The sequence below is a fragment of the Rhinopithecus roxellana genome, chromosome 18, assembly GCF_007565055.1.
Source record: "Rhinopithecus roxellana isolate Shanxi Qingling chromosome 18, ASM756505v1, whole genome shotgun sequence".
Classification (NCBI taxonomy): Eukaryota; Metazoa; Chordata; class Mammalia; order Primates; family Cercopithecidae; genus Rhinopithecus; species Rhinopithecus roxellana.
Genome location: NC_044566.1, coordinates 6,496,489 through 6,524,229, shown reverse-complemented (window position 1 = coordinate 6,524,229; position 27,741 = coordinate 6,496,489). Strand labels below are relative to the sequence as shown.

The 27,741-nt window shown below is 58.7% G+C and overlaps 2 protein-coding genes across 5 annotated transcripts in view; one reads left to right on the top strand and one right to left on the bottom strand.

Moving 5' to 3' along the window:
• Positions 1-710, top strand: part of GAS6 (growth arrest specific 6) — a 49,147-nt gene extending 48,437 nt beyond the window's left edge. For all 3 annotated transcript variants that reach the window (XM_030922188.1, XM_010374826.2, XM_030922189.1), the window contains one exon: positions 242-710. In XM_030922188.1, coding sequence (XP_030778048.1) covers positions 242-396 — 155 coding nt within the window. In that variant the 3' untranslated portion in view covers positions 397-710. The remainder of the gene's footprint in view (positions 1-241) is intronic.
• Positions 711-11,189: 10,479 nt separating this feature from the next.
• TMEM255B (transmembrane protein 255B) overlaps positions 11,190-27,741 on the bottom strand; it is a 37,450-nt gene continuing 20,898 nt past the window's right edge. The window contains exons 4-9 of one of the 2 annotated variants that reach the window (XM_010374827.2): positions 24,087-24,176; positions 20,655-20,735; positions 18,115-18,200; positions 17,186-17,345; positions 14,301-14,444; positions 11,190-11,380 (exon numbers count right to left, since the gene is read on the bottom strand). In XM_010374827.2, coding sequence (XP_010373129.1) covers positions 11,213-11,380; positions 14,301-14,444; positions 17,186-17,345; positions 18,115-18,200; positions 20,655-20,735; positions 24,087-24,176 — 729 coding nt within the window. In that variant the 3' untranslated portion in view covers positions 11,190-11,212. The remainder of the gene's footprint in view (positions 11,381-14,300; positions 14,445-17,185; positions 17,346-18,114; positions 18,201-20,654; positions 20,736-24,086; positions 24,177-27,741) is intronic. The other variant, XM_010374828.2, reaches the window with a different exon arrangement.

The window sequence follows — 27,741 nt, the reverse complement described above, 5'->3', positions numbered from 1 at the left end:
GAGGGCCGGCGTCTGCAGAGCCCAGGCTGGCGGATGCCTCCTACTTGTCTGCCGGGTCTGCAGCCGAACAAACAGGGACAGAAGTTAGAGAAGAAAGGGAAATCCCTCCCTTTCAGGGGAAACCCAGGGCTGGCCACAAGCGCTGCCGGGGGTGGGGGGCCAGGCAGGGCCAGCCACGTGGCGATCCCTAGGACGCAGGCTGGGTCTGCTAAGATGTGTTTGTTCTCTCCCCGCGGCCCAGATGTGTCGGTGACTTCAGCGCCAGTCACCGCATTCTACCGCGGCTGCATGACACTGGAGGTCAACCGGAGGCTGCTGGACCTGGACGAGGCGGCATACAAGCACAGTGACATCACTGCCCACTCCTGCCCGCCTGTGGAGCCCGCCACAGCCTAGGCCCCCGTGGGACGCAGCAGGCTCCTCAGCCTCTGTCCAAAACAGTGGGGAGGAGCATGGGGGCTCCTCACCACGTGGGGCCACCTGAGAGCTGGGCTTTCCTCTGTGACCGTCCTGGCCTGTAACATATCTGTAAATAGTGAGATGGACGTGGGGCCTCTGACGCTGCGCACTCAACCGCGGGCCCGGGCACGGGGAGGCCGGCGCAGGGCAGAGCAGGTTTGAAGAAAATAATTCTCTATTATTTTTATTACCAAGTGCTTCTTTCTGACTCTAAAATATGGAAAATAAAATATTTACAGAAAGCTTTGTAACACTGCGTTGGCCGCCATCTGCTCCCTGCGGGGTTCTCAGCACGTAGCAGTGTTTGGGATGAGCGGGGCTACCAGGGCTCCAGGCTGCACGCTCAGCCGCTCCAAAGATCCCTCTTTTTGGCCGGGCGCGGTGGCTCAAGCCTGTAATCCCAGCACTTTGGGAGGCCGAGACGGGCAGATCACGAGGTCAGGAGATCGAGACCATCCTGGCTAACACAGTGAAACCCCGTCTCTACTAAAAAAATACAAAAAACTAGCCGGGCGTGGTGGCGGGCGCCTGTAGTCCCAGCTACTCGGGAGGCTGAGGCAGGAGAATGGCGTGAACCCGGGAGGCGGAGCTTGCAGTGAGCTGAGATCTGGCCACTGCACTCCAGCCTGGGCGACAGAGCGAGACTCCGTCTCCAAAAAAAAAAAAAAAAAAAAAAGATCCCTCTTTTCTGCTCCCAGCCTGGTTGGGTGGCCACGGTCTGCTCCCCGGGAGCCTCTGACTCTGGTAGTGAGGGCAGGGGCTGGAGCCTCAGTTTACTTGTTCTGCAAATGGGGAGAAAGCCCCACTCATCCTCCACCATGGGCAGCCAGTCAGTGCCGAGTGAGGAGGGCACGGTGAGGACTTGGCACACAAATGCAGGCTGCTCGGACAGCGGCCTCTGAGCCAGCCTGGAAGGGACCCCAAGCTGGGACCGAGGGCGGGAAGATGCCAAGGTGGCACCTGCACCCCTGTGCCATTCCCGCCCCCACCCTCCTGCACAGACCCACTTGCTTCCGGGGCTCAAGCGTGTTCTGTTGAGAAAGGGAAACACTGCTTTCTGTGTGTCTCAGTCTGCGGTAGAGCTTGCCGGGAGCAGAGCCAGCCCCGCTTCCCGCGTCCCCTCTGGCAGGGTCCCCATGTCCCTCATCCTCAGCTTCCTTGTCTGCAAGGGGTGGAGCGGTCACTGCTGCTCTCTGACCCCAGCAGGCCACAAGTCCGCAGGGAAGGTTGGGGCAGCCGGAACACCACAAGGCAGGTGCCTGAGATGCAGTCGGGACCCTGCCTGCCTCCTGGAAGGATGTTGGAGCCACAGGTGGTGGGGGCCATGGAGTGGGGGCCACGGAGTGGCTGCTTCTCCTTGGTCCCAAGGGGACGACCAAGACTCGTGGCTTGATGCTCCCGTGGGACGTGGCCACCTGTGCTAGAGCCTCTGTCTGGGCCAAACGTGGGTCCCCAGGGTGGTGCTGCCACTGCAGGGGCCACACAGGGGACCTGGGAGGGTTTCAGCATCTGAGACCCAGACTGGGATTTTACTTTAAGACCAAACCCCCACCTGTGCTTGGAGCTCCCTGGGCAGGAGTGAGACACAGGGCAGCTGGGAGCAGCCACACCTCCCACCAGTCAGTCCCGGAGCTGCGCCCGCCAGGCAGGACAGGCTGTGCGTCGGGGCGTCTTCGCCTCTGCCTGGCTGGGGTCAGCGCTTGACCCAGAGAAAAGCCGGGTGGAGAAGGACAGAATCCTGAGAACCCGTCCAGGGATAAATCGCCACAAACGAACTGCAAAGAGGTTTCTAGAAAGAGGCCTGTGGCTTTGAAGGCCACACGAGAGGCCCCGCTGGCTGGACTGACAAGGTGGCATCGGCCGAGTGGGCTCCTGAGGGAGCAGCCCCGGGCCGTGAAGGAGTGGCTTCCCTGTGGCCCCTGGCCTGACGGCTGTGGAATGGGCAGAGCTTCTCCAAGGCTCCGGGAGCCAGCAACACTCACGCCTACCTGGAGGGACCCTGCCTGCCTGGGCCGAGCTCACCCCACGGATGGACGGCCAGCCAGGCACCTTGCCAGGGGCCATGCACAGGGCCCCGGCCCTGGGTCCCCATCCCCTGCTGGCCAGAGCTGCCCAGCTCATCCACACTGGAGCCTCCAGGCCCTGGTGGTCCCTGAGGGTCCTTGGCAGACCCACCCTGTGTCTCTGTGACCAATGCCGGTTTTGAGCTCCTCGGGCCACATCCCATGACCCTGTGCCATCGTGGGCATGACGCCACTTGCTCTGGACCCGCCGGGGAAGGGCCTCTTGTTCTTCCCAAAATCTTGGCCGCATCTGGGTAGAAGTTCTGTTGACTCAGGGCTGCAGCCTGAATTCAGGACTTGAACCTAGTCTAAGAGGTACCAGGGAGCCTTCGCATCAGTGCCGTGAGACAATAGTGACGGGGAAGCGTTGGCCTCAGAGGGCAGACGCCAGGCTCCCGCTGGCTCCTTTCAGAAACGTCCATCTGGGCCGGGCGCGGTGGCTCACACCTGTAATCCCAGCACTTTGGGAGGCCGAGACGGGCGGATCACGAGGTCAGGAGATCAAGACCATCCTGGCTAACATGGTGAAACCCCGTCTCTACTAAAAAATACAAAAAACTAGCTGGGCGCGGTGGTGGGCGCCTGTAGTCCCAGCTACTTGGGAGGCTGAGGCAGGAGAATGGCGTAAACCTGGGAGGCGGAGCTTGCAGTGAGCTGAGATCTGGCCACTGCTCTCCAGCCTGGGCAACAGAGCGACACTCCACCTCAAAAAAAAAAAAAAAAGTCCGTCTGCAGCCAGCGGCCCCGCGTGTGTGTGACGACCCTCACCAGCCTCGCCCAGCAGCACGTGCACTTTCCACAGGCAGATGCGCTTTCTCCACTCGGGCCAGGACAGGTGGCCACTGGCTGCTCACACAGTCGGGGACCATGTGCTCCAGGGTGCCCAGGTGCTGGTTGGCTGAGGATGGTAGAGTCCAGGGCTTGGATCTGCCCATCTGGAGCACAGGAGCCCAGTTCCAGGAGGGCTCAGGCGTGGATGCTGACGGCTCACTGAGCAGGCCCACTCGTCTGACCCCGACGGTCCAGAGTCAGCTGACCAGAGCTCCAAGAAGCCCATCAAACACATCCCCCTGAGGCCCAGGAGAGCCCTGCACTGCCCACCACATGGCCTCGCATGGCCACAGGGCCCAGAGCCACACGCTAGGATCCAGCCTCCAGCCTGGTACTGCATTGTCCATCAGATCACATTGGTGGGCCCCCCCAGTGCTCTCCCCAAATGTTCCCTGGCCGGCTGGGAGCCTGCTCCTGCCCAGCCTCCATCCTTCCCAGGTCAAGACAGCCAGGAGCAAAAACAGGCAACAGCCAGCCTCAGGGACGGGGACGTGGTGAGGTCCCCACAGACACAGGCCACAGTCACCAGTGTTCTCAGGACAAAACCCTCCGCCTGGGTTTCTGCTGTGGCCCCAGAGGAATCAGGAACTTCTGTTTCCTGGTATTGTTTTCTTAGAGTTCCAGGGGTGCCAGAAGTTGTAATAACCACTGTCCCAAACAAGCAAAACCAATGGTGCTAGGAATTGCAACACAGAGGCCCAGCCAGGCCTGTCACGTGGGCGACCTGGCACCCTCCACGACCAGGCTGTCTGGGGTGTGCAAGAGGACGGGAAGACAGAGCACGTGGTTCTAGTGTGGGCATCCTGGGGAGGGAGGAGGGAAGTGTCCCGTGCAGGGAGGAGGGATGGCCCTGACTACATCCCATGGAGGGATGAGAGAGAGTTCCCCATACAGGGAGGAGGGATGTGTCCCCTGGAGGGAGAAGGGACGTGTCCCAGAAGGGAGGAGGGATGTGTCCCAGGAGGGAGGGGGGATGTGTCCCTGGAGGGAGGGGGGATGTGTCCCAGGAGGGAGGGGGGATGTGTCCCCTGGAGGGGGGATGTGTCCCCTGAAGGGAGGAGGGATGTGTCCCAGGAGGGAGGAGGTATGTGTCCCAGGAGGGAGGGGGATGTGTCTCAGTAGGGATGGGGGATGTGTCCCAGGAGGGAGGGGGGATGTGTCCCCTGGAGGGAGGAGGGATGTGTCCCAGGAGGGAGGGGGATGTGTCCCAGGAGGGAGGGGGATGTGTCCCAGGAGGGAGGGGGATGTGTCTTAGGAGGGAGGGGGGATGTGTCCCCTGGAGGGAGGAGGGATGTGTCCCAGGAGGGAGGGGGATGTGTCCCAGGAGGGAGGGGGATGTGTCTCAGGAGGGAGGGGGGATGTGTCCCCTGGAGGGAGGAGGGATGTGTCCCAGGAGGGAGGGGGGATGTGTCGCAGGAGGGAGGAGGATGTGTCCCAGGAGGGAGGGGGATGTGTCCCCTGGAGGGAGGGGGGATGTGTCCCCTGGAGGGAAGGGGGATGTGTCTCAGGAGGGAGGGGGATGTGTCCCAGGAGGGAGGGGGGATGTGTCTTAGGAGGGAGGGGGATGTGTCCCAGGAGGGAGGAGGATGTGTCCCAGGAGGGAGGAGGGATGTGTCCCAGGAGGGAGGGGGATGTGTCTCAGTAGGGATGGGGGATGTGTCCCAGGAGGGAGGGGGGATGTGTCCCAGGATGGAGGGGGGATGTGTCCCCTGGAGGGAGGAGGGATGTGTCCCAGGAGGGAGGGGGATGTGTCCCAGGAGGGAGGGGGATGTGTCTCAGGAGGGAGGGGGGATGTGTCCCCTGGAGGGAGGAGGGATGTGTCCCAGGAGGGAGGGGGGATGTGTCGCAGGAGGGAGGAGGATGTGTCCCAGGAGGGAGGGGGATGTGTCCCCTGGAGGGAGGGGGATGTGTCCCCTGGAGGGAAGGGGGATGTGTCTCAGGAGGGAGGGGGATGTGTCCCAGGAGGGAGGGGGGATGTGTCTCAGGAGGGAGGGGGATGTGTCCCAGGAGGGAGGAGGATGTGTCCCAGGAGGGAGGGGGGATGTGTCCCCTGGAGGGAAGGGGGATGTGTCCCAGGAGGGAGGGGGATGTGTCCCAGGAGGGAGGGGGGATGTGTCTCAGGAGGGAGGGGGATGTGTCCCAGGAGGGAGGAGGATGTGTCCCAGGAGGGAGGGGGGATGTGTCCCCTGGAGGGAGGAGGGATGTGTCCCTGGAGGGAGGAGGGATGTGTCCCCTGGAGGGAGGAGGGATGTGTCCCAGGAGGGAGGAGGGATGTGGACCCTGAAGGGAGGGGGGATGTGTCCCTGGAGGGAGAGGGGATGTGTCCCCTGGAGGGAAGGGGGATGTGTCCCAGGAAGGAGGGGGGATGTGTCCCTGGAGGGAGGGGGGATGTGTCCCTGGAGGGAGAGGGGATGTGTCCCCTGGAGGGAAGGGGGATGTGTCCCAGGAAGGAGGGGGGATGTGTCCCTGGAGGGAGGGGGGATGTGTCCCTGGAGGGAGAGGGGATGTGTCCCCTGGAGGGAAGGGGGATGTGTCCCAGGAGGGAGGAGGGATGTGGACCCTGGAGGGAGGGGGGATGTGTCCCAGGAGGGAGGGGGATGTGTCCCTGGAGGGAAGAGGGATGTGTCCCCTGGAGGGAGGAGGGATGTGGACCCTGGAGGGAGGAGGGATATGTCCCGTGCAGGGAGGAAGGGTGGCCCTTACTGCATCCCACGGAGGGAAGATAGAGATTTCCCCGTACAGGGAGGAGGGATGTCCCCCATGAAGGGCAGAGGGATGGCCCTGCCCATGTCCCATGGAGGGAGGAGGGATGTGTCCCAGGAGGGAAGAGGAACAGCCCTGACTGCGGGCTGGAGAGGAGGAGGGAGGCTTGGGATGTGATTTGCAGGTGGGGTCCTTTGACCTGGCCGTGTCCTGTGCCCAGCAGGTGCAGCAGCGCCCCCTCCTGGACACTCAGCCTCATGACAACACGAAATGTCTGCAGAGGTTGGCTGCTGTCCCCTGGGCCCGGGCACCTCTGTGTAAACACTGCTCTAAGCACAAAGGAACGTGTCCTCCCACTTCACGTAATACAGAAAATATGAACATCAGGTATCTAAACGCCAACAGAAGCATAAAGGGAGTGTACAGCCGGGCTAATCCCAGCCTGGCCAGTTTGTAGGAGAAGCTCCAGCTGCAGCCCCTGCCTGCAAAGCAAGAAGGGCCACCTGCCCCAGGGTCGAGGCCTCCACGAGAGAGAGGGGAGGGTCCGCTTCATGGTGCCCTTGTTTCAAGCATGTTTTCCACTTACTGAATTCCCTCAGTTAAAGGTCTAGGGAACAGAAAGGGAAGTGGTGTGTGTTGCCGTCTGAGGATCTGCTGACAGGCCCCGGCCTCGTGGAATCCTCCTCTGCCTGTGGGTCTCCGGAGTTTCGGAGGCATCTCTGCTCCCACCGTGGGGCCTGGTGGCCACAGGGTCCCCATGTCTGCAGAAGGAGCTGCTCTGCGTGGCAAGGGTGATGACTGTGGCTCTTGTTCACCGAGCACGGCCGGCGGCCAGCACTGCCCGAGGCGCCAATGCAGCCCCATAAGGCCATCTTCACAACAGCCTTGGGGCCTGGTTCTCCCACCCCGTTTCCACGGAGATGTGATTCACACGGCAACAGCCACGCCTCATGAGTGCAGGGCACTGGTCGGCGGTCAGTCCATCCACCGGGCCATCCACCCATCACCTCCATCTGGCTCCCGGACACTCCTCTCCCCACAAGAACCCGTGTCTGACAGCAGTGACTGCTCCTCCCTCCCTATCCAGAACACGCTCAGAACACGCTTGTCTCCCAAAAAGAAACCACATCCCTGACCAGTGACTGCACCTTTCCCCATCCAGAACATGCTCAGAACACGCTTGTCTCCCAAAAAGAACCCATGTCCGTGACCAGTGACTGCACCTCTCCCCATCCAGAACACGCTGAGAACATGCTTGTCTCCCCAGAAAGAACCCATGTCCATGAACAGTGAGTGACTGCGCCTCCTTTCCCAGTCGGCTTCTGTCTGTGGACACGCCTGCTCTGGACACGCCTGCCCTGGACACGCCTGCTCTGGACACACCTGCTCTGGACACGCCTGCTCTGGACACTGCATATAAACAGAACAGAGTCTTGGTGTCTGGTGTCCTTCCCTGAGCACCATGTGTTACAGCCTCACCCCGTAGCACCCATTAGGGTTTCCTTCCTCTCTGTGGCCGGGTGACCCGTGTGTGGATGGACCACTGTAGTATTCTGTTCTCATGCTGCTAATAAAAACATCCCCAAGACTGGGAAGAAAAAGAGGTTTAATTGGACTTACAGTTGCACATGGTTGGGGAGGCCTCAGAATCACGGTGGGAGGCCAAAGGCACCCCTTACACAGCCGCAGCAAGAGAAAATAAGGAAGAAGGAAAGCGGAAATCCTGATCATCCCATCAAATCTCGTGAGACTTACTCACTCTCACGAGAACAGCATGGGAAAGACCAGCCCCCATGATTCAATTACCTCCCGCTGGCTCCTCCCACAACGCACAGGAATTCTGGGAGATGCAATTTGAGATTTGGGTGGGGACACAGCCAAACCCTATCACCCACGTCCCTTCCCCTCTCCGTGGCCGGTGGCCCATGTGGACGGACCACGTCCCTCCCCCGCTCAGTAGTTGCATTTGGGCTGCTTCTGATTGGGGGCTCTTGTGAGCAGTGCTGCTGTGTGAAATGTAGAAACTGAGGCAGGAGGAGGCTCCCTGTAACCGAAGGTCCCAAGCTAATAAGGGTGGGGCCAGTTTCAGCGGAGCCCTGCCCAGGGCAATGTTCTGACCCCGCCCTCCCCAGGCATGACCTGCAGCTGCATCAGGCCCCACCTCTGAGCTGCAGGAGAAGCCTGTCTCCTGTGTGTCCCAGTGAGGCAGGGCGTGCAGGTGTCTCCTGTGTGTCCCAGTGAGGCAGGGCGTGCAGGTGTCTCCTGTGTGTCCCAGTGAGGCAGGGCGTGCAGGTGTCTCCTGTGCTGTCCCAGTGAGGCAGGGCGTGCAGGTGTCTCCTGTGCTGTCCCAGTGAGGCAGGGTGTGCAGGTGTCTCCTGTGCTGTCCCAGTGAGGCAGGGCGTGCAGGTGTCTCCTGTGTGTCCCAGTGAGGTAGGGCGTGCAGGTGTCTCCTGTGTGTCCCAGTGAGGCAGGGCGTGCAGGTGGCACAGCACCCCCAAACCACCCAGCACCCCCTGCCCCACCATCCCCTCCACCCCATCTCCCGAGGCCTCCAAGGTCTCCCTGGCCTCGGCTGTGCGTGGGAACTGAGCGAGGGCAGAGTTGGGGGCCCATCCCTCCAGGGGAGGCTGGGGGGAGGCTGGGATTAGGAGGCCCTAGCGGAGCCCAGGGAGGGGTTCATCAGACTGTAACTCAGGCCGGCAGAGCTTGGTGGCCCCAGACAGGCTCCGTCCACATGAGACAGGTGCACCTCGAGAGCAGCCGCCGCCCACACTGCAGGCCAGGCATTGGCCGGAGCCCTGCGCCAGTTGGGAGCTGCCCTGGGGCCTGGAGGACCCTCCGGCCACCACCAGCCTTGAGTCAAATTGTTCACATTCTTTGTGGCTGGGGTAAAGGATAAGGACATTTTTGTGGCAAGAACAAAATTGTTGACCTTGGAGTTGAATATTTTTGAACAGCTTTTGACTCCAGACAAGATTAGAAGTCAGGGAAGATCGACGTTGTGTTTGGGGGAAGCACTCTGATACCCCCACACCGCGTCCTGCAACCGAGGGCTGACATGAGAGAATGATGGTTATTCCTGTGACTTTGCTGGCCAGGGCTCCAGGGGACAGAGGCTCCCTGCCCAGACCTGCAGTTCAGCTTCTCTGCTCTTCGTACCCCTAGAACAAGAGGCCTGGGGCCTGCACCAGGCAGCTTTGGGGGCACAGGCCAAGCTCCAGAGTGCTCGGGCCACAGAGAACCGCCCACACAAGACCACGGCACCGTCAGCGCCCACAGAGCCTCCTCTGAGGTAAAACGAGAGCCTCGGGGGCTCGGGAAATCCATGGCACACTTTTCATTCCCCCAGGCACAGGTGAGTGCCTCTCCCGGCGCTCCAGAAACCTCTTGGTCTCTGCTGCTTGTTCAGCTTCTTAGTCAGAGCCAGGCACCTGCAGCCCTGGAGGAACCTGGCGGTGAGTTTCCAGACAGGACGCCGCCCCTCCGGCTCATGCCTGACCTCCTGGACTGGTGCAAGGCCAGTCAGCCCTGAGGAGAGGCCAAGACCACATTCTCCTGGAAAGCAAGCGCGTGAGGCTGGATTTATAAAACAAAAATGACAAGCAGTGGCGGGTTCACAGACCAGAGCTGGCTGCAGGCCTTTCAGAGGCCCTTTGGCGCCCCTGGGCCTGGCTGGGCCCCATCCGTGTGTGGATGTGCGCTGCGGCCTGGCTGGGCCCCGCCCGTGTGTGGGTGTGCGCTGCGGCCTCCTGCCCAGGAGCACTGAACACAGGATGAGACTCGTCGTCGGGCAGAGGGGGGCAGAGGGAGGGTCCTGGGCAGCGGAGGGGGCAGAAGCCTGTGTCTGCATGAGCGTGCCTCTCGTATCTTTTTTCTCCCAGACTCGGGACTGGGCAGGGAAGAAAGTCCCCGCTCCAACTCCCAGGCAGGTGCTGTTCCATGAAACAAGCTGGAGACCTCAGACTCACTCGGGAGAAGAGTGGTACTTGTTTATTCTAGACCCAGTGGGGCTTTGAAGGGAGGGACGTGAGGCCCTGAGAGCGGTGAGGCCTAGGGCCGCCAGCTTCCGAGGGGAGAGGGAGTGACTGGGGAAGTGTGAGTGGCCCACAGAGCAGAGGCCGCGACTCGGTGTCTTGTGGTGCGTCTGAGGAGCAGTGGGATCGCCTCTCACCTCCCCCGCGCCCGGGGAGTCCCTGGTTCCTTGAAGATCTGACTTGAGGAATTGAGAGCCTCTCCCCACATCCACTGCTTTTCAAGAGACTCTGGCTACTTTGGGGTGGCGCATCCTGAACTCCTGTCACTGGGGCGCCTGGGACCCACCGGGGACCTGCCTCTTCCCAGGCGCGCTCACCTGTCTCCCCAGGTGTGACTGGCAGGGCGCATGCTGGGCCCGCGGGGAGCTAGGCTGGTTTCCACAGGGAGCGCTGCGTTCCCAGACCCTGAACCGAGGGACCACGAAACACCCTCCCCCACTATCCCATCCTGAGACACGGTGAGGGAGCAGCCACGGAAGGACAGCAGAAGTCCAGGTGCCGTAGCTGGGAGACAGCTCAGGGGGAGACGCTCGCGCCAGTGGCCCGGGCAGATTTGCGCCCAGGGCTGGGAAGGACAACCGGGCCCCCAGATTCTGGCAACTCTGCAGGTGGTTAGACACAGCGCCGGGCGTTGGAGCCAAAGCCTCGTTCCCTTCCTGGCATATGTCAGGAGCACAGCACGAGGGGCGGGTGGGTCCTGCCCTGCCCTTCTCCAGGACACAGACGCACGCGTGAATGTGTAACGCACAACACACGTCCGCAAACAAGAACACACACGCAGGGAGGCACGGGGCCGCACCTTCTTTGCAGAATCTTAATAATAGCTAATTAATTAAGGGATGTGAAAACACCAGAACAATCGCTGTCAGAGGAGGAGGCCGGGTGGTGTAAGCAGAGCCCGAGCCGAGGTGTCACCAGCCTGGGTCTGCAGGGCCCCACTCCCTGCTGGTCCCAGCCTCCCTCACCAGTGTGCCCAGGGAGGGAAGGAGGGGACAGACTTCTGGACCACTCTCCTGGGTTCTCTAGGAGGTTGGCCACAAATCTCTAGCGGGATTTCTAGAGGCTGCCTTTTTTTTTTTTTTTTTTTAACAAACCAAAGTTATCTTTTACTCCACACCTCTATCAGGGAGCATAGGGGGGTGGCTTCTCCCCTGGGGGAAAGTAGGTGGGTATGTAGCACGGTGGGGCCTGGCCGGGAAGCCCAGAGCCAGAGCTGCTTGGAGAGGGGGACTGCAGGTCCTCAGACAAAGCCAGGGCGGAGGCGGGCGCAACTGGGAAGCGGCTGCAGGGCTGCAATAAACAGAGAGGGCCCTGGGTTAGCAGGTGAGACCACCCCGTGCTGGACCGCAGGGAAGCCTGACCTAGACCAGGGCCACTCATACGTGCACCCCGCCCCCGCCGACCCAGGGCCATTCACACGGGCCCCCTGCAGACCCAGGGCCACTCTCAGGACCCCTCCCCTGCCACAGACCCAGGACCACTGGACAGGGCAGCTCCAGCCCTGGTCACAACAGGAGAGGGTGGTCGGGGCCTCACTGGTACAACCTTGGCTTCCACAGCTGGACGGGGATGGGGTAGATGCCCCAGGAAGGGTGTGCCCAGACCACATCCCGCTTCCTCACAGACAGCGAGCCTCTGAGCTGACTCCAAAACCGACAGTCAGGGGCTCCTGGGCTCACCCAACACTTCATATTCAGGAAAGGCCCCAGGTGTGAACCCCACGCGTCCACACGTCCAGCAGTGTGTGGCTGGTTCAGTGTCACCATGGCTAACTCGGCGGCTCACACACACATCTGGGTGTTGCCATGGAGGCATCTTCAGGTGATTGACACCCTTGCATACAGCGCCTCAGCCCCCGGACACGGACGGCCCCTCCTCTCCCCTGAAGGCCTTAAGGAAAGAGGCTGCGGTCCCCAGGAGAAGTGGACTCTGCCCCAGCGGCCTGGGCACCCCAGAGGCAGCCTCACCCTCCCTGGTCCAGCCTGTCCCCTTCCTGTGGTTGTGCACCTGCAGCCCCAGTGGCCAGCCAGTCATTCAGAATCGATGGATTGATTTCTCTTCACATGTAGGTACCTGCTTCCCTGGAGAGCCCTGACTAACACACATAGACCCACTCAAGTAATTCTGAGACCGGAAAAGCAAGGAACAGATTTTAAATCGATACATTCTAGCTTTTCTCCAACTGCCAACACACATCTTAGTTCTTCCCCCTCTCCTAAATTCTAGGGGCTAAAAAACTCTATCTTGAAATCAAATTTTAAATAAAGCAAACAAACTCCTTCTAAGAAATAACACAGGAAGAGTTTTTTAAACTCCAAGCTACCAGATGTGCTCTGTGCTCCTCTTGCCCCGGCCTGCAGGGTCCCATAAGAAACCAGCTGCCTGTCTAAACCTTGGTGTGCAGTGTTCCCCTGAGAAGCCAGCTGCCTGTCTGAGCCTGGGTGTTCAGCATCCCCTGAGAAGCCAGCTGCCTGTCTGAGCCTTTCCCTGGAGAGCTCTGCACTGCAGACGCCTTGGGAGCTAGCAGGACCTCTGGATCCTGACAGCAGAATTTCTGCACAGGTGTCGGTAAGGCTGAGAATGGGGCCCTTGCTCAGAGGGACTGCGATGTTGAGGCTGACAGCCCAGGCTCGTGGGATCCAGTGGCTCAGGGACACCTGCCAACCTCATTTCTTTCTCCCCCAAAACTCACAGGTTTCTGGCTACAGGCGACAGAGTGAGACACTAGGGAACATTCTCTCAAGTTTGCTGGGAACTCCCAACTTCCAACTCCATAGCACCCACTCTTCTCCAGGCTGTACTCTGGGTTGCAAGTTCTTGGCACCTATGCAATTCTAAGTCCGGGTCTGTGCAGAGCCGCTTGGGGAGTACCCGCAGGCCCAGCGTCCCTTGAGATACCCCTGCCCCTGCGGGCCTCCAGCTCTGGGCTTGGCAAACTTCCCACGGGAGACCAGGAGGCCAGAGAGAAGCCCCCAGGACAAGGCTGTGGCCCGGGGGACATGGTCCCTGCCGTGATGGGGATGTCCCTGGGGCAGGGGCAGGAGGCTTGGGGGAGGATGAAGCTGCCTGTAGCACCATGCAGACGCGCCTGCCTGCAGGAGAGACCACTGCGGGGTCGCTGGCAAAAGCTCCCGCCATCTTCTGACCCTGGGGACCACATCTTCCCCCATCACAGAAATGGAAAAGATGCTTCCAGGCCAGACCTCCAGCAGGAGCCTTGTGTTCCCAAGGAGCAGGGCCCCAGCTTTCTATTCAAAGTGAGAGATGAGACTGAGGCACGGGGTGCAGGGATCCCTCCACGAGGAGATGGTGTCAGGCTGGGGGCCCTGGTCGTCTCCACTAAGCCCAACAGCTGCTGTGTCCCAGGCAGGACTGACGGTGGCTGCCCCAAGCAGGCCCCAGACGCCAGGGACCCCTAGCAGCCCCCTCTCCATGAGTGCCGGTTCCCACTCCCTCCACAGGGTCCCTGGCGCAGGTCCCCGGGGTGAGCTGAGAAGGTTGTGGCTCTCGGGCCCGGCTCAAACCTGAGCCCTCTCTGTCCTGGACGTGAGGGTGGGGTGTGTACACGCCTCCCCCGGACGTCACTCTGAGGAATGTCTCTTCCTGCCAACGTCACAGGTTGGGAGCAGGTCTCCTTGCGGAACATCTGAAGACCTGTGTCATGCTGGACTTCAAAACTAACGACCCTCCACGTTCACCCTGCCCTTCCCCACACAGAAACACATCACGGTGAGTGCTTTGATCTGCAGCTTCGTCGTGGCCTCTCTGTTGTCCCCAAGGTCAACAGCATCATGTCAGGATGAACCCTATGAGATCTCCATGTCTACAGGTAAAATGGGGCTGGATTCCGGCAGATCCATATGGCTCCACCTAAATAACCTGGCTGTGCCCCCAGCACATCCACCAGCAGACACACAGGAGCCTCCACACTGCAGCAGGGAGCTGCCCAGGCCTGTGCAGGGCCAGTCCCGGGGTCAGAAGAGCCAGCTGCCGGCAGAGCACGGTGGCGGGTCACCAGGCACAGTCCCTGGCCATACTTGCAGGGAGGTTGTGCCCCAACAGCAGGGTTGTTACTGCCCCCCACCTCCCATCCCTAATCCAGAAGGTGAAGCAGCTGCAAGACCTCATCCCCTCCAACCCCAGCCCCGTCCTGTCCACCCCACTGCCTGCAACCAGCACGTCCAACTCCAGCAGGTGACGCTGGCCCTACCTGAAGGGGCAGAGGGTAGGACGAGCAGGTCGGGATGGGCTCGGGCGTCGGGCGGAAGCCTGCACAGGCCAGGATCTGCTGGGCAGGGTTGTAGACGGTCTGCGGTGGGACGGCTGGGCCATAGGCCAGCTGGGACAGAGGCACCTGCCACGGAGAGGAGACGGGTGGTCAACGTGCACCCCCCAGTGGAGGGAGAGGCCGTCCAGCCTTCCTAGAAAGCCCAGCACCCCTGAACCCCGCCTCTCAGGCTGGAGCTAACCCCGGCCCAGCGTGTCTTTATATTCAGGTTCTCTACATCTTGGTCCCAGGGCCCTGCCGCCTGCCAGTCACACCGGGTGACCGCTTGGCTCAGGCTCTTTTTTACTTAATATTTTTGGGGGAAAAAATAGCACTGGTTTCCTTCTCTCCGGGCCCCAGAGTCTGCTTTTTTGGCACAGAAGGGTGCAAGTGAGGAAGGCCCTCTCAGCATCGGGCTGACAGCTCTCGCTTCCCCAAGCTTGCACCCAACCAGCGCGGGGTTTCTGGGGAATGCAAACAAAACCAAAGCTTTCTAAGCTCCCATCCACACTTCCACTGACCCACTCAGGCAGTTAAAATTCTCCAAAGAAGGTGCCAGCTCCAACTCAGGTCCCAGCCGGCCTCATCCCCCGAGGGAGGGGCCCATGGCTCACACAAGCTCCAGGGCTTCCCGGGCCAGAAACACGGGGACTGGGCCGAGGGCACCCAGGCCTTGCCTCCCTCCCTACCTTCATACAGGTGCCCCTCCACCTTCCCCAGCCCCCACTCCCGGGTTCAGCAGCACCCTGGAGGGAAGCCAGGGGAAGATGGCACAGGCAGGGAAGCCAGGCCAGAACTGCTGCAAGGGTCTGGCCACAGTGACGACCCCAGGCCTGAGATGTCCTCAAATAGAAAACAGTGCTGCCAGCCCTTGGTCTACGTGTGCAGGAGGCCGTGGTCTTGCCTCAGACCCTGCAGAGAGCAGGGGGGCAGCTGAGGTGGGCCTGGGAGGTAGATGGGCATGGAGGGTCCGTGCTCCATGAGGGAGGGGCAGGAGAGTTGAGGTTCTGACAGCTAGAGGGGTGGGGAGGCCTCTGAGCTGGGGGTGGCCTGAGGATGGGGCCGGGGCAAGTGCACAGAAACCAGAGAACACGGGGGCCACAGTCACACGTGGAGGAGGCCCAAGAGGCAGGTCCAGCCGCTTGCCCTTGCCAGCACGTTAAGCACCTCCCACGCTCCCGTCACAAGGAATTTGCCCTCGTCTATGGGGAAGGGCCGTCCAGCTTGGTGACGGGTAAGGAAGCATCTTCGTTCCTTAACAAAATGTTTACACGGCAAAATCAATTAAACTCACAAGGGTGCCTGCTTGGTGGGTGTGAAGGTTAGCAAGTCCCCTCCTTGCTCTGCACACCCCTGAGCTTTGGGTTTGAGAAAGATTTCCTGGAGCCGGGTGTGGCTCTGCGTTGTGGGCTGGCCCTTGGGGCATCTCCTGTTCCTGATCCCGCACTCCAACATTTTATCATGGGCTTTAATGAACACACAAGCCCCTTCCGGAAAACCCTGGAAACCCCGGGCCTGTGCAGCGAGCATGGCGCCTGCACCACACGCGCGTTTCTGTGTCCTGTCTACAATCCAGCTGCAGTTCTTCCTAGGACAGCCACGGAGAGGAGACACTGAGCCGCCGAGGCAGAGAAGCCTGCACCGAGGAGACGCCGAAGGCACCCAGAGCCTGCAGGATCCCCGGCAGAGACCCTTCCCAACCCGACTCCCGCTCCCACCTGGCCCCAGCCCACAGGGGCTGGCCAGCTGTCACCGCAGAGCAAGGACCCTGGGAGGTGCCTTTCTTGTGTTGGTGTGCGGGCGTCTGGGGGCCCAGGGTGGGGCTTGGGGGGCCAATGGGTGGGGAGCCAGAGGGCTGGACCTCGGGATGCCAGGGTCACTCTCAGCTTCACCAGTTTTGTCTGGAAGCACAAAAGTGCTGAGAAAAGGAGAAGCTGAGAAGCAGATGGCAGGAGGGTTCCAAGCTGAGTTACTTTTTAGTTGTAGACAGTCTCTGGGATGAATGGGGCATGGAGAAGCCACTCAGGAGTGCTGTCACTGCCACACTGGGCCGGGTCTGGCCTGCAGGATGTGCGTCTGCCTGGTGCCGCCCGGCCACCTCGTGTGGGTGCAAGAGGGGACGCCCTTCGTCCCTGGGCTGCCGTTTGGATGTTCTCGGGGTGGGGCTCCCTCCCTCCTGGCTGCCCCTCCCTTGCAGCTTCTCTGCGAGTTCAGGGGCAGGTTTGCTGGCCACACACCACCAGAACATCTGGTTCGAAACAGGCACCAGGAGAGGGCAGAGGAGGGAGGAGGGAGAAGAGAGAGGCCAGCCAGCCCAGGCCAGTGATTTCCCTGTGGTTTCCTGGGCGGGCGAGGGCTGGCCTTTCCAGGACAGGTCCAGCCCAACTCCTGCGAGGGGCCCCGTCCCTCCCTCCTCCTGCTCAGGCCGTTATGTGTCTCGCCTCTGGGGTTTGTGAAGGCACTGGCCCCGGCCCCAGCCCAGACCTGCCGGTCTGAAGCCCCAGGCAGTTGCTAAGGATGGGAGCTTAGTGCACAAGGGCTGGGCCTCCCTCTTGGGAGCTGAACTTTGTTTCTTGGGGGTGGGTTGTGCCCACCTCAGCAGGGAGGCAAGGATTAAATCAGGTGATTCTTGTGACAGGCTTGGGACAGGACGGCCCCAAGGTGAGTCGGTGCACACCAGCCGTCACCCTGACACGCCGCTGGCAGACACATGGGTCTCAGTGCCCCATCTGTAAAGTGAGGGCCAGGGATCCCCCAGCCCACCCTGGAGAAATGGACCCGGAGCCCGGCTCCCGGTGAGCAGTGGGGGTCCCGCCGAGGGGCCTCACCATGTCCTTGAAGGCCCCCAGGACAGCAGCAGTGAGGATGCCCAGGAACAGGCCCAGGACGTTCAGAACCGCAGAGGCCCAGAGCAGGCGGTACAGGTGCAGCACGTCCTGGCAGCCGCGGACGCCGACGAACTCATAGTAGGCGGGCGAGGACTCTGCGCTGCAGAGAGGGCACCGTGGTGTCACCACACGAGGCAAGTGACCACCCACAAGTTAAACTTGTGGTCAGGTGTCCTCTGGACCTGAGCCCTGCAAGGCTGGGGGAGGAAGTCAGGGCTAGAGCCCAGTCAACACCGGTCCCTGCACTGCTCTGGGGGATCAAACCTACGTTTGATAGGATTGGCCTGTGAGGCTCCCCACCTGGGGCCCGCAGTGGCAAAAAGCGACAACTGGGCCTGGCAGGCCAGCCCCTCCGCCTCAGTGGCCCAGCAGGACGGGTGTCTGAGCCATCTCTGTCTTCACACCAGGATGGGAAGGCTGTCGGGATCACGGGCCCCTGTCCCGAGAGGGGGCTGTGCCTGGGGCCCGAGAGGCTGGGCCAGGTTTAAACTCTCGCCCGACACATACGGGCTGTGTCTTCTTGGGCAGATCAACCTTTCAGAGCCTCCGTCTTTTCATCTGTGAAATGGACTCAACTTTCCTCATGTAAACATCTAAGGAGTAAAGGAGACGATGTAGGTGCAGGGGCATGGGGGGTGATGTCGGGAGCGGAAGGATGGGGGCCTCGCCCCTGCAGGCACATGCAGGGGTCCCTGGTGCCCCTCACCTCCTGCAGGCATAGCTACAGAGGTCCCTGGTGCCCCTCACCTCCCTCAGGCATGGATACGGGGGTCCCCGGCGCCTCTCACCTCCCACAGGTGTGGATACAGGGTCCCTGGCACCCCTCACCTCCCGCAGGTGTGGATACGGGGGTTCCCGGCGCCCCTCACCTCCCGCAGGCATAGAGGTCACAGCAGTAGCAGGTGTTACTCCTCACCTTCAGCTGGCACTGGCCGTCCAGGGAGTGACAGGTGACCTGGGGCAGAGAGGCCTTGTCAGGTCACACGCCAGTGTCCACCACCTCACTCACCCCACCAAGGCAGGGCTGCCTCGTGGGAGCTGGGAGCAGCCACTAGGGCCCAGCCAAGCAGATGCCCCTCCCGACTTTCCCCTGACTCCAGACACAGGGGCTTCGGGGCTCAGGGGCCAGCACCCTTCCTGCAGGAGGAATTAGGGCACAGGCTGGTCCCAGAGGCCGGATAACCGGGGCTTGGAGGACAGGCCTCGTTTCTTTGTGATTCCAGGAGCAGAGGGAAACATCAGGGTGTGTGGGAGGAAGGACAGAGCCCAGGAAGCCCTTGGCATGGGGTGCACGGAAGCCTGAGAGCCCAGAGGGCAGCAGAAGAGGTCCCGTCCCAGGGCGCCCTCCCCCCAGGTTTGAGCACTGGCAGCCTCGGAAGAGATACCTGCCACCTCCATGTGACAACCTTGAAAGCCCTGGCCATGGGACACCCCCCAAACACACACAGAGGACACCTCCCCCCCTACACACACACAGGACGCCTCCACACACACAGGACACCTACACATACACACACACAGAGGATGCCTCCATACATACACACACACACACACACACACACATATACACACACAGAGGACACTTACCCCCGCACACACACTCACAGACTCACAGGATGCCTCTATACACACACACACATGCACACGCACACAGACACACACAGGACACCTCCACACACACACATACACAGAGGACGCTTACCCCACACACACTCACAGGATGCCTCCCTCCCAACACACACACAGGACACAGACACACACACAGGACGCCTCCACACACACAGACACCTACACACACACACACACAGGACACCTCCACACCCACACGCACAAGACACCTACACACACACAGGACGCCTACAAACACACACACACACACACAGAGGACGCTTACCCCCCCAGACACACACAGGATGCCTCCCCCCTATATACACACACGGGACAGCTCCCACCTACCCCCCTCCCCCCCCCACACACACAGGATGCCTCCCAGCAGTTACTGGAGAGTCCCAGACAAGCTGGCAGGTGCTGGCCACAGAGAGGCCTCCAGCTCCGCCTGCTCCTCTGACACCATGCTAAGGATGAGAGGCTGCATTTAGTTGAAGCCAGGAATCCACACAGGGCAGGCTCGAGACACACAGACAGCGCCGTTGCAGAGCTGTGCCCTCGGATGGTCCTGGCGAAGGCGGCAGCCGCCCGCGGGTCATTACTGCCTGCATCTCACTCACCTGGAAAGAGAAATGAGGTCACACTGCCTGCCGCTGTCGGTGGCTCAGGGAAATCCAGAGGTTTCTCGGACACTGTAAATGTCTTATCCTTGCTTCTTATTGCAATAATTAAGTTAGAAAAGTGCTAACTGGAAGGGCCACACAGAACTGGACACATGAACTCTGAGACTGTTGTGATTTAACAAAGTGAGTCTGGAGCTCTGACTCCAGAGTGAAATATAGCACATAGAAGCATCAAGACCCAAAACACAGGGGGCATTGACGGCTCACCAGCCACACGGGAGACCCCCAGGAACTATCAGAATCGAAATACTCAGACCATGCCTATGCACAGGGGGCACTGACGGCTCACCAGCCACACGGGAGACCCCCAGGAACTATCAGAATCGAAATACTCAGACCATGCCTATGCACAGGGGGCACTGACGGCTCACCAGCCACACGGGAGACCCCCAGGAACTATCAGAATCGAAATACTCAGACCATGCCTATGCACAGGGGGCACTGACGGCTCACCAGCCACACGGGAGACCCCCAGGAACTATCAGAATCGAAATACTCAGACCATGCCTATGCACAGGGGGCATTGACGGCTCACCAGCCACACGGGAGACCCCCAGGAACTATCAGAATCGAAATACTCAGACCATGCCTATGCACAGGGGGCATTGGCGGCTCACCAGCCACACGGGAGACCCCCAGGAACTATCAGAATCGAAATACTCAGACCATGCCTATGCACAGGGGGCATTGGCGGCTCACCAGCCACACGGGAGACCCCCAGGAACTATCAGAATCGAAATACTCAGACCATGCCTATGCACAGGGGGCATTGGCGGCTCACCAGCCACACGGGAGACCCCCAGGAACTATCAGAATCAAAATACTCAGACCATGCCTATGCACAGGGGGCACTGACGGCTCACCAGCCACACGGAGACCCCAGGAACTATCAGAATCGAAATACTCAACCATGGCATGCACAGGGGCACGGACGGGGCTTTTTTTTTGTTGTTCAAAAAAAACCCCCCCGCCCCCCCCCCCCCCCCCCCCCACACGGAGACCCCCCGAGAACTATCAGAATCAAAATACTCAGACCATGCCTATGCACAGGGAAAACCACATGGGCTCAGTGGGGTTAGCAGAGCAAAACCCACGTGAATCTCAGTGCTCCTGCTCACCTCTGTCTGGTAGACGTCGTACAAGTACCCCACCCCACTGGAGTAAAACTGGCATCTTCCCGTGGTGAGGGGCCTCGGTTCCTAGAGAAACAGATAAACACAGATGGAATAAAACAGGTGCCTCCAGGCGGGAGAGGCCAGAGGCAATTTCAGGCCTGTGGGTCTCAGGCTCAGGACCAAGGCCAACACCAAGTCGAGCCTCCCAGACAGAGAACACAAGACGGGAGACTCCACGCTCCCTGCAGAGCGGCTAGGCTGCTGCATCCAGGAGGCCAGACAGCAGAAAGTCCCATGGGAGGGTACCTCAGGCTATGCAGGCTTGGCCGACACATATTCTCCATTAGTCAACAAGGGCAGCAGAAGGGAGACAGGTGCTTGGCCTCTTGAAGGGCATCCCAGCACCCCACACCACAGGTGTTAGGCTCCTGCATCGTTTCATAAAAAAATATTGTCTCTTCTACTAGGAAGGTAGCAAGAAGGATTTCAGACTAATCAACTCATCCCACCAACCATCCAATCATCCACCCACCCACCCAACCATCCATCCAATCATCCAATCAATCATCTATGCACCTACCCATTCTTCCTTCCATCCTCCACATCTATCTATTCATTCATCCATCATGTATCCATCCTTCCATTCATCCACATCCATGCATCCACCCATCTGTCATCCATCCTTCCATCTATCCACCCATCATCCATTATCCATCCTTCTGTCTATCCATCATCCATCCTTTTATCCATCCACATCCATCATCCATCCTTCCATTCATCTACATCCATCCATCCACTCATCTGTCATCCATCCTTCTATCATCCATCATCCTTCCATTCATCCACATCCATCTATCCACCCATCTGTTATCCATCCTTCCATCCTTCCATCCTTCCATCATTCATTATCCATCCTTTTATGTATCCATCCATCCACTCATCCATCATCCATTATCCATCCTTCCATTCATCCACATCCATACATTCACCCATCTGTCATCCATCCTCCCATCTATCCATCCATCATCCATTATCCATCCTTCTATCATCCATCCTTTTATCCATCCACATCCATCCCCATCCATCCATCCACCCATCTGTCATCCATCCTTCCATCCATTCATCCAACATCCATTACCCATCCTTCTATGTATCCATCCATCATCCATATCCATCATCCATCCTTCCATTCATCCACATACGTACATCCAACCATCATCCAACCATCCATCCATCATCCATCCATTATCCGTCCTTCCATTCATCCACATCCACCCATCCCTCCATTCCTCTGTCATTCACCCATTATCCATCCTTCTATCCATCCATCTATCCATCATCCATCCATCCAACCATTCAGCTATACACCCATTTATGGCCCCATCCAACTATCAATCCATCCCACCATCTGCAACATTCATGGAACAGACACAGTGCCAAATGGTAAGGATACAAGACACAGTTCTTGCCCTTAAGGGATTTATAGGCTAGTGAAGACGACAGACCCATAAACTGACCATTGCAAAGTGCTTATAATTGCTATGGTAGAAGACAGCAGGAAGTGCCAAAACTAAAATGCCACAAAACTGCATCACCTGTAAATAAGCTAGGGTCGCACTGTCCACACTTAGTTTTATTAGTATTTCTTAAAGTGCTCCTAGTTCTGATCCAAGAAAAGTATTAGAAATCACTAGAAACACTGCAACAGATGAGAAGGAGAATCACTCCTCTGTTCTTTGGGCCACCACGATGGCCGGACACGTTCTGGGTGACACAGCAATGGAGGAAGCAGACACAAGTCTCTGTCTCTGGGCATTTATCTTCCCCTGAGGGAACAGACATGAGACCACAGGTAACGACGAGTAGCCCAAGGGGACAGAGGCTCCTGCCGGGAGGGAGGGCGGCGTGCTGCAACCCCATGGGGACAGAGGCCTAGTAGCACGGTGTCCTCGGCCTCTCTCAGCAGCTGGAAGGTGCGCACGTCCCCACATGACACCCTTGGAGCTGTCATTCACCATCTGTCTTCTTCCTCGGCAGCGCGCAAGGCAGTGCCACGCTTCCCTCGATGGCATCTGAGCTCCAGTGAGTGCCGTCTGCACATCCATCCTAAAGTCAGCCCTGGGAGGCCCCGGCCAGGGGCCCTGCTTTGTTTCTGACCAAGAGGCTCCCCCACCTGCCTAAACACATGCCCCGTGTGGCCCTCCAGAGTGGAGAGGCGCCCGAGGTCTGGAGCCCAGGGACACCCCCAACTGCAGTCAGAGACTGGACCCTGCCCCTCAGTGGCGCCATAGCCATGGGCCCTGGGAGCACAGTGGAAACCGCCGCCCGGAAACCATGGAATAGCAAGTAACCCAGCCACCCACTGAGAAAGCTCCCGTGACACGCCTCCGCGGGAGTATATGTGTGCGTGTGCGTGAGCTGTGGTGTGTGCGTGTGTGTGTGAGCCGTGGTGTGTGTGTGTGAGCCGTGGTGTGTGTGTGTGAGCCGTGGTGTGTGTGTGTGAGCCGTGGTGTGTGTGAGCCGTGGTGTGTGTGAGCCGTGGTGTCTGCGTGTGTGTGAGCCGTGGTGTGTGTGTGTGAGCTGTGGTGTAAGCCATGGTGTGTGCGTGTGAGCCATGGTGTGTGTGAGCCGTGGTATGTGTGTGTGAGCCATGGTGTGTGTGTGTGAGCTGTGGTGTGTGTGAGCCGTGGTGTGTGTGAGCCGTGGTGTGTGTGTGAGCTGTGGTGTGTGTGAGCCGTGGTGTGTGTGCGTGAGCTATGGTGTGTGTAAGCCATGGTGTGTACGTGTGTGTGAGCCATGGGGTGTGTGTGAGCCGTGGTGTGTGCATGCGTGTGCACACGTGTTTTGTGAGTGTGCTACCACACTTGCCTTCATATAATGAAACCTTTGGGGCAGACAAAGGCCTAACACAACCTTCAGTGCCTTTCAGTGTGATTTATGGAAAAAGAGGGAGAAACAATCACAGGTTTGGTTTGCGAGTTCATGACAAGCAATTTGGCAGCTCCCGGGGACCAGCCACCGCCCAGATGGCGAAAGCCCACCCAGGAGCCCGGCTGGGGAGGAGGTGGGGACGGCACCGCCCACCTGAGGCTGAGGACCCACCTCAGGAGGACACAGAAACGATTCCTCGGCCTGAGATTTTAGAGAAAACCTGTTCATTTAGAGGTGAAAAGTGTGTGCTCAGGAGTGTGGTGTGTGCTGTGTGTGGTGTGTGTGGTGTGTTCTCTGTGTGTTGTGTGGTGGAGAGGGAAGCTCATTGTGTACAAAATGAGACTTGCTGAGAGGAGAGGCAGCCACTGGCAACCCCCCAGTGAGGAGACCGACTGTGAAGCCGTCTGAGCTGAGTTCTGCAAAATGAAATTTTACTTTTTCCATGCCAAGTCTTTCAGCCCCGGAAAGCGACTGGGACTGTGCGCACAATGACTAGGTACTCACAATGTGTTGCGCTGCAAATACGCCGTCCACGATGGCGCAGCAGAAGGCGGCCACCACACCAAAACTGATGAACACAATCGCTGCCACCAGCTGCAACGGAAGAAGAGTGTGGGTGCCCAGCTTTTACCAACCCTGGCTTTCAAGTGCAAACCAATTCGAAGTCCCAGCTCGAGGTCGAGGCTGTTTCACAGAATTGCCTCTTCTCACCTCTACCTTTCATCCTACGACCTCCAGCCTGGCCAGGCCAGACTCCACCCTGTGGGTCGTCCTCATGCATCTGTTCCACAAGACCCACCCAGGCGCCTTCTGCACGGAAGGGCGTTGCCATCCCTGGGCCCTCGGCTCCCGCCTCTGAGAAGCCACCTCTGATGGCAGGTCCTATGCACAACCCTAATGTGTGCGCTCATGACACACACACACACGCATGTGCACGCCTGCCACAGGCCTTCTTAGTCAGCGGATCTGCTTCACACACTGCTGCACAACCTGCTTTTCTGTGCACAACCCTAATGTGTGCTCGTGACAACACACATGCATGTGCACGCTTGCCACAGGCCTTCTTAGTCATCGGATCAGCTTCACACACTGCTGCACAACCTGCTTTTCTTACCTAATGGTCTTGGAGCTCGGAGCTAGCAATGGTTTATAGTGCATTAGTGAACCAGTGCACACTGATGGCTATTTAAACAGTTGGCAATTTCTTGCCACTACAAACTCTGCTATAAAGCGGGGTGTCCTGCCCTAACCCTAAAAACTGGCAGGGAGTCTCCATCCCCGTGGATGCCTGACGGGGTAGCGGGAGGCAGGTGCTGTCATTCTCTTCTCGGTGCCTGGCTCAGTACCATGCTGGGCAGAGCAGACCCTCCTGAATGGCCGCTGAAAACTGTGGCCCCGAGTTGGCACCTCGCTTGGCTCCATCCTGATGGGATGTGGAGTTGCTGGCTTGGGAAAGAGGACCCAGTGAGAAGCAGAACCCATCGGTGACAGCAGAGGGAGAGTCTGTGGCTCGGGGGCCGTGGCGCTGCACGGGGACACGGGAAGCCTGAGTCTGTTTGGACCCGTCCTGCACACCAGGCACGCGCAGGAGTGTTTTTCCGGACCACCGAGCTCTTGTCGGAGCAGAGCTGACTGAGCAGGGTGGTCTCCTCCTCCACACACTCGTGAAGACACCCAGCAGAGGTGCCCCGACCTTGCTCCTCCACAGGGAGCCAAGTGTGGAGAGAGGAGTTTCATCCATCGTGACCCTCACGTGGAACTGCCGTGGCCTCTTACCCCTGATGTCAGCGTGGCCCTGTGTGTCCATCTCTGCCCCGTGCTGCACACCTATCGTCACCCGCAACCCAAACAGCAGCCAAATCCAGCCCATCTGCCATGGCTCTAACGCTACCCACTGAATTCACAGGTGGGACGCGTTCCCAGCAGGCCCTACAGCAGCAGAAGGCGGCGGGTAGGGGCTGGCAGGTCCAAAACTTTCAAGCCATGGGCCAGTGGTGGCCACCTGCCCACCCCCCTCCTTCTGACCCTCCACACCACAGGCCTGCTGGGGGTCCTCCCTGGAAGCCCCATCAGAGCCAGTCCAGGGCACCCCATGCTGCTGGCCAAGCCCTTTTACAGAGGAAAGTGCAGCTTTTTTTTTAAACAGTGGGCACCCTCACTGCAAATCTGGGTGTTTTTATCCTTCAGCAGAGGAAGAGCTGTCAATCAGTGGCTTCCTGGTGAGCCCACGCTAGACAGTCACAGATGGCGCCTTGCATTAAATGTGAGTGATGAGGCAGCAGGGCTGGGGCAGCAGGCCGGAGAGCGAGTCCACGAAAGTCAGTACGTCCTCGGGCGGGTCTCAGGCTGGCACGGTCCCCGCATGAGTTAGAGAGAGATGGTTCTTTCACCTGCTGGCACCTTTCTTCTAAGGAAACCTCTGCCACAGCAGATCAGACGTGACGTTCTAAGAGCTCAGACATCAAGCACGTGCACTTCCAAAATACATATTTTAGGTTTACGAGAAGAAGCAGGTCTGAACAAAGCCTGGGCAGTTAGTATGAAGCTGGCTGACTCCCCTGAGCTCTGGCCCCCAGTGGCTGCGTGAGGGGGCGGAAGGGGACGTGGCCACCAGACCCAAGGGCAGCACATGGGTTCTCGGAGTGGCCTTGGATGGAGCCCTTGCTCTTGTATCCCCCCCGCCACCTCCCCAGGCAGAGCAGAGCAGAGCTGGCACGCTGAGTTCTTCCGGAGGATTCTCTGAACTGCTGGGCTGGACTTGCCCCTAGCGGTCCCTGATTCCCCCTCTGGAAAGGGAAAAGTGCTGGGCTCACTGACTTATTCACGAGCATCACGGATGCTCCAGCGTCCCCACAGGATACGCAGCCCAGTGCTGCAGGCACAGACATGAACAAAATAGGTGCATCCCCGCCCTTCCCGCGTCCCTTGTTTTTGGCATTTTATCACCGATTGCCTAAAAGAAAGTTGAGGTGCTCCCAGAAGGAAGCTGTGCAGAAAACCATGGCTGCCATTAGCCTGAGTCTGAACTAAAAGCTTATTTCTATTTGGACATTCTAGAGGCTGTGGCAATTTAAAAATCTCTTTTGCCTAATTGCTCTGGTTCGATTGACTAAACATGACAGAGCCCATCGCATGGCGCAGCTGCCCGGTGTGCTACAGGAACAGACAGATAAGGCAGGTTCCCCCTTGAGCAGCTGACCCCGTCTGACGGCCACCGTAGCAAAGCGTAAACCAGGGCTCTGGGTGTGCACACGAGGAAGGCCTCACTGCACCCTAGAAAGAAGGAAGGGCTGAACCAGTCCTGGAAGAATAAACAGAATTTCCTCAAGGCGAGGGGAGGAAGGTGCTGGGGGCTGCACGTCAGTGGGACTGGGGCCCGCTGAGGTGGGGCAGAGGCCATGGTGTACGGGCTGGGGGCTGCACATCGGTGGGACTGGGGCCCACTGAGGTGGGGCAGGGGCCACGGTGTGTGGGCTGGGGGTGAGCTGCAGCCACCATGTGGCTGTCAGAAGCTCATCAATGTCAAATATGCAATGGTGTTTGGCTTTCTTTGGGCTATATTTGTATAAACATGTTATCGGTATGTGTTCCAAAGTTATGGGAGACTCATAATTCTCATAAATTTTAGTGTACATTATCAGTAATAATTATCATTGTTATGTTAAAATTATTGTGTGCCACAAGGTAACAGATTTCCTTGTCAATTGTGTCCTTATAGCTACCCTAAAACATTTTGTCATCCATGAACAATTGTTGTCTTGTCTTGGTCCTCTTTAGAAGGTGGTTTTATAATCAGCTATGCTAACAGGTTTCTGATAACTTTGAAGATTGTGACACCAGAATAGAGGAAAAACGTTCAGGACTCTTGAAGAGCTAAAATCTTCATTAATACCAAGCAGGACAGGAATAAACTGCATGAACTGAACCAATAGGAGACTGGAGTGATCTTTTTGACGTTTTGCTTAAAATGTTGCTAATCCTTTGTCTTGCTTTTCAGAATCAAGGAAACTTCTTTTGAGCTACTGACAGCTTTTAACAATTTAGTAAACTCCCATGAACAAAATTTGGAGCTTGTTTCTCTCTACCTGATTTTCTCCAGAATTTGGAAACTATTTGTGACTATTCTTAAGTTATGGCAATATAATTATTTGCATAAGTG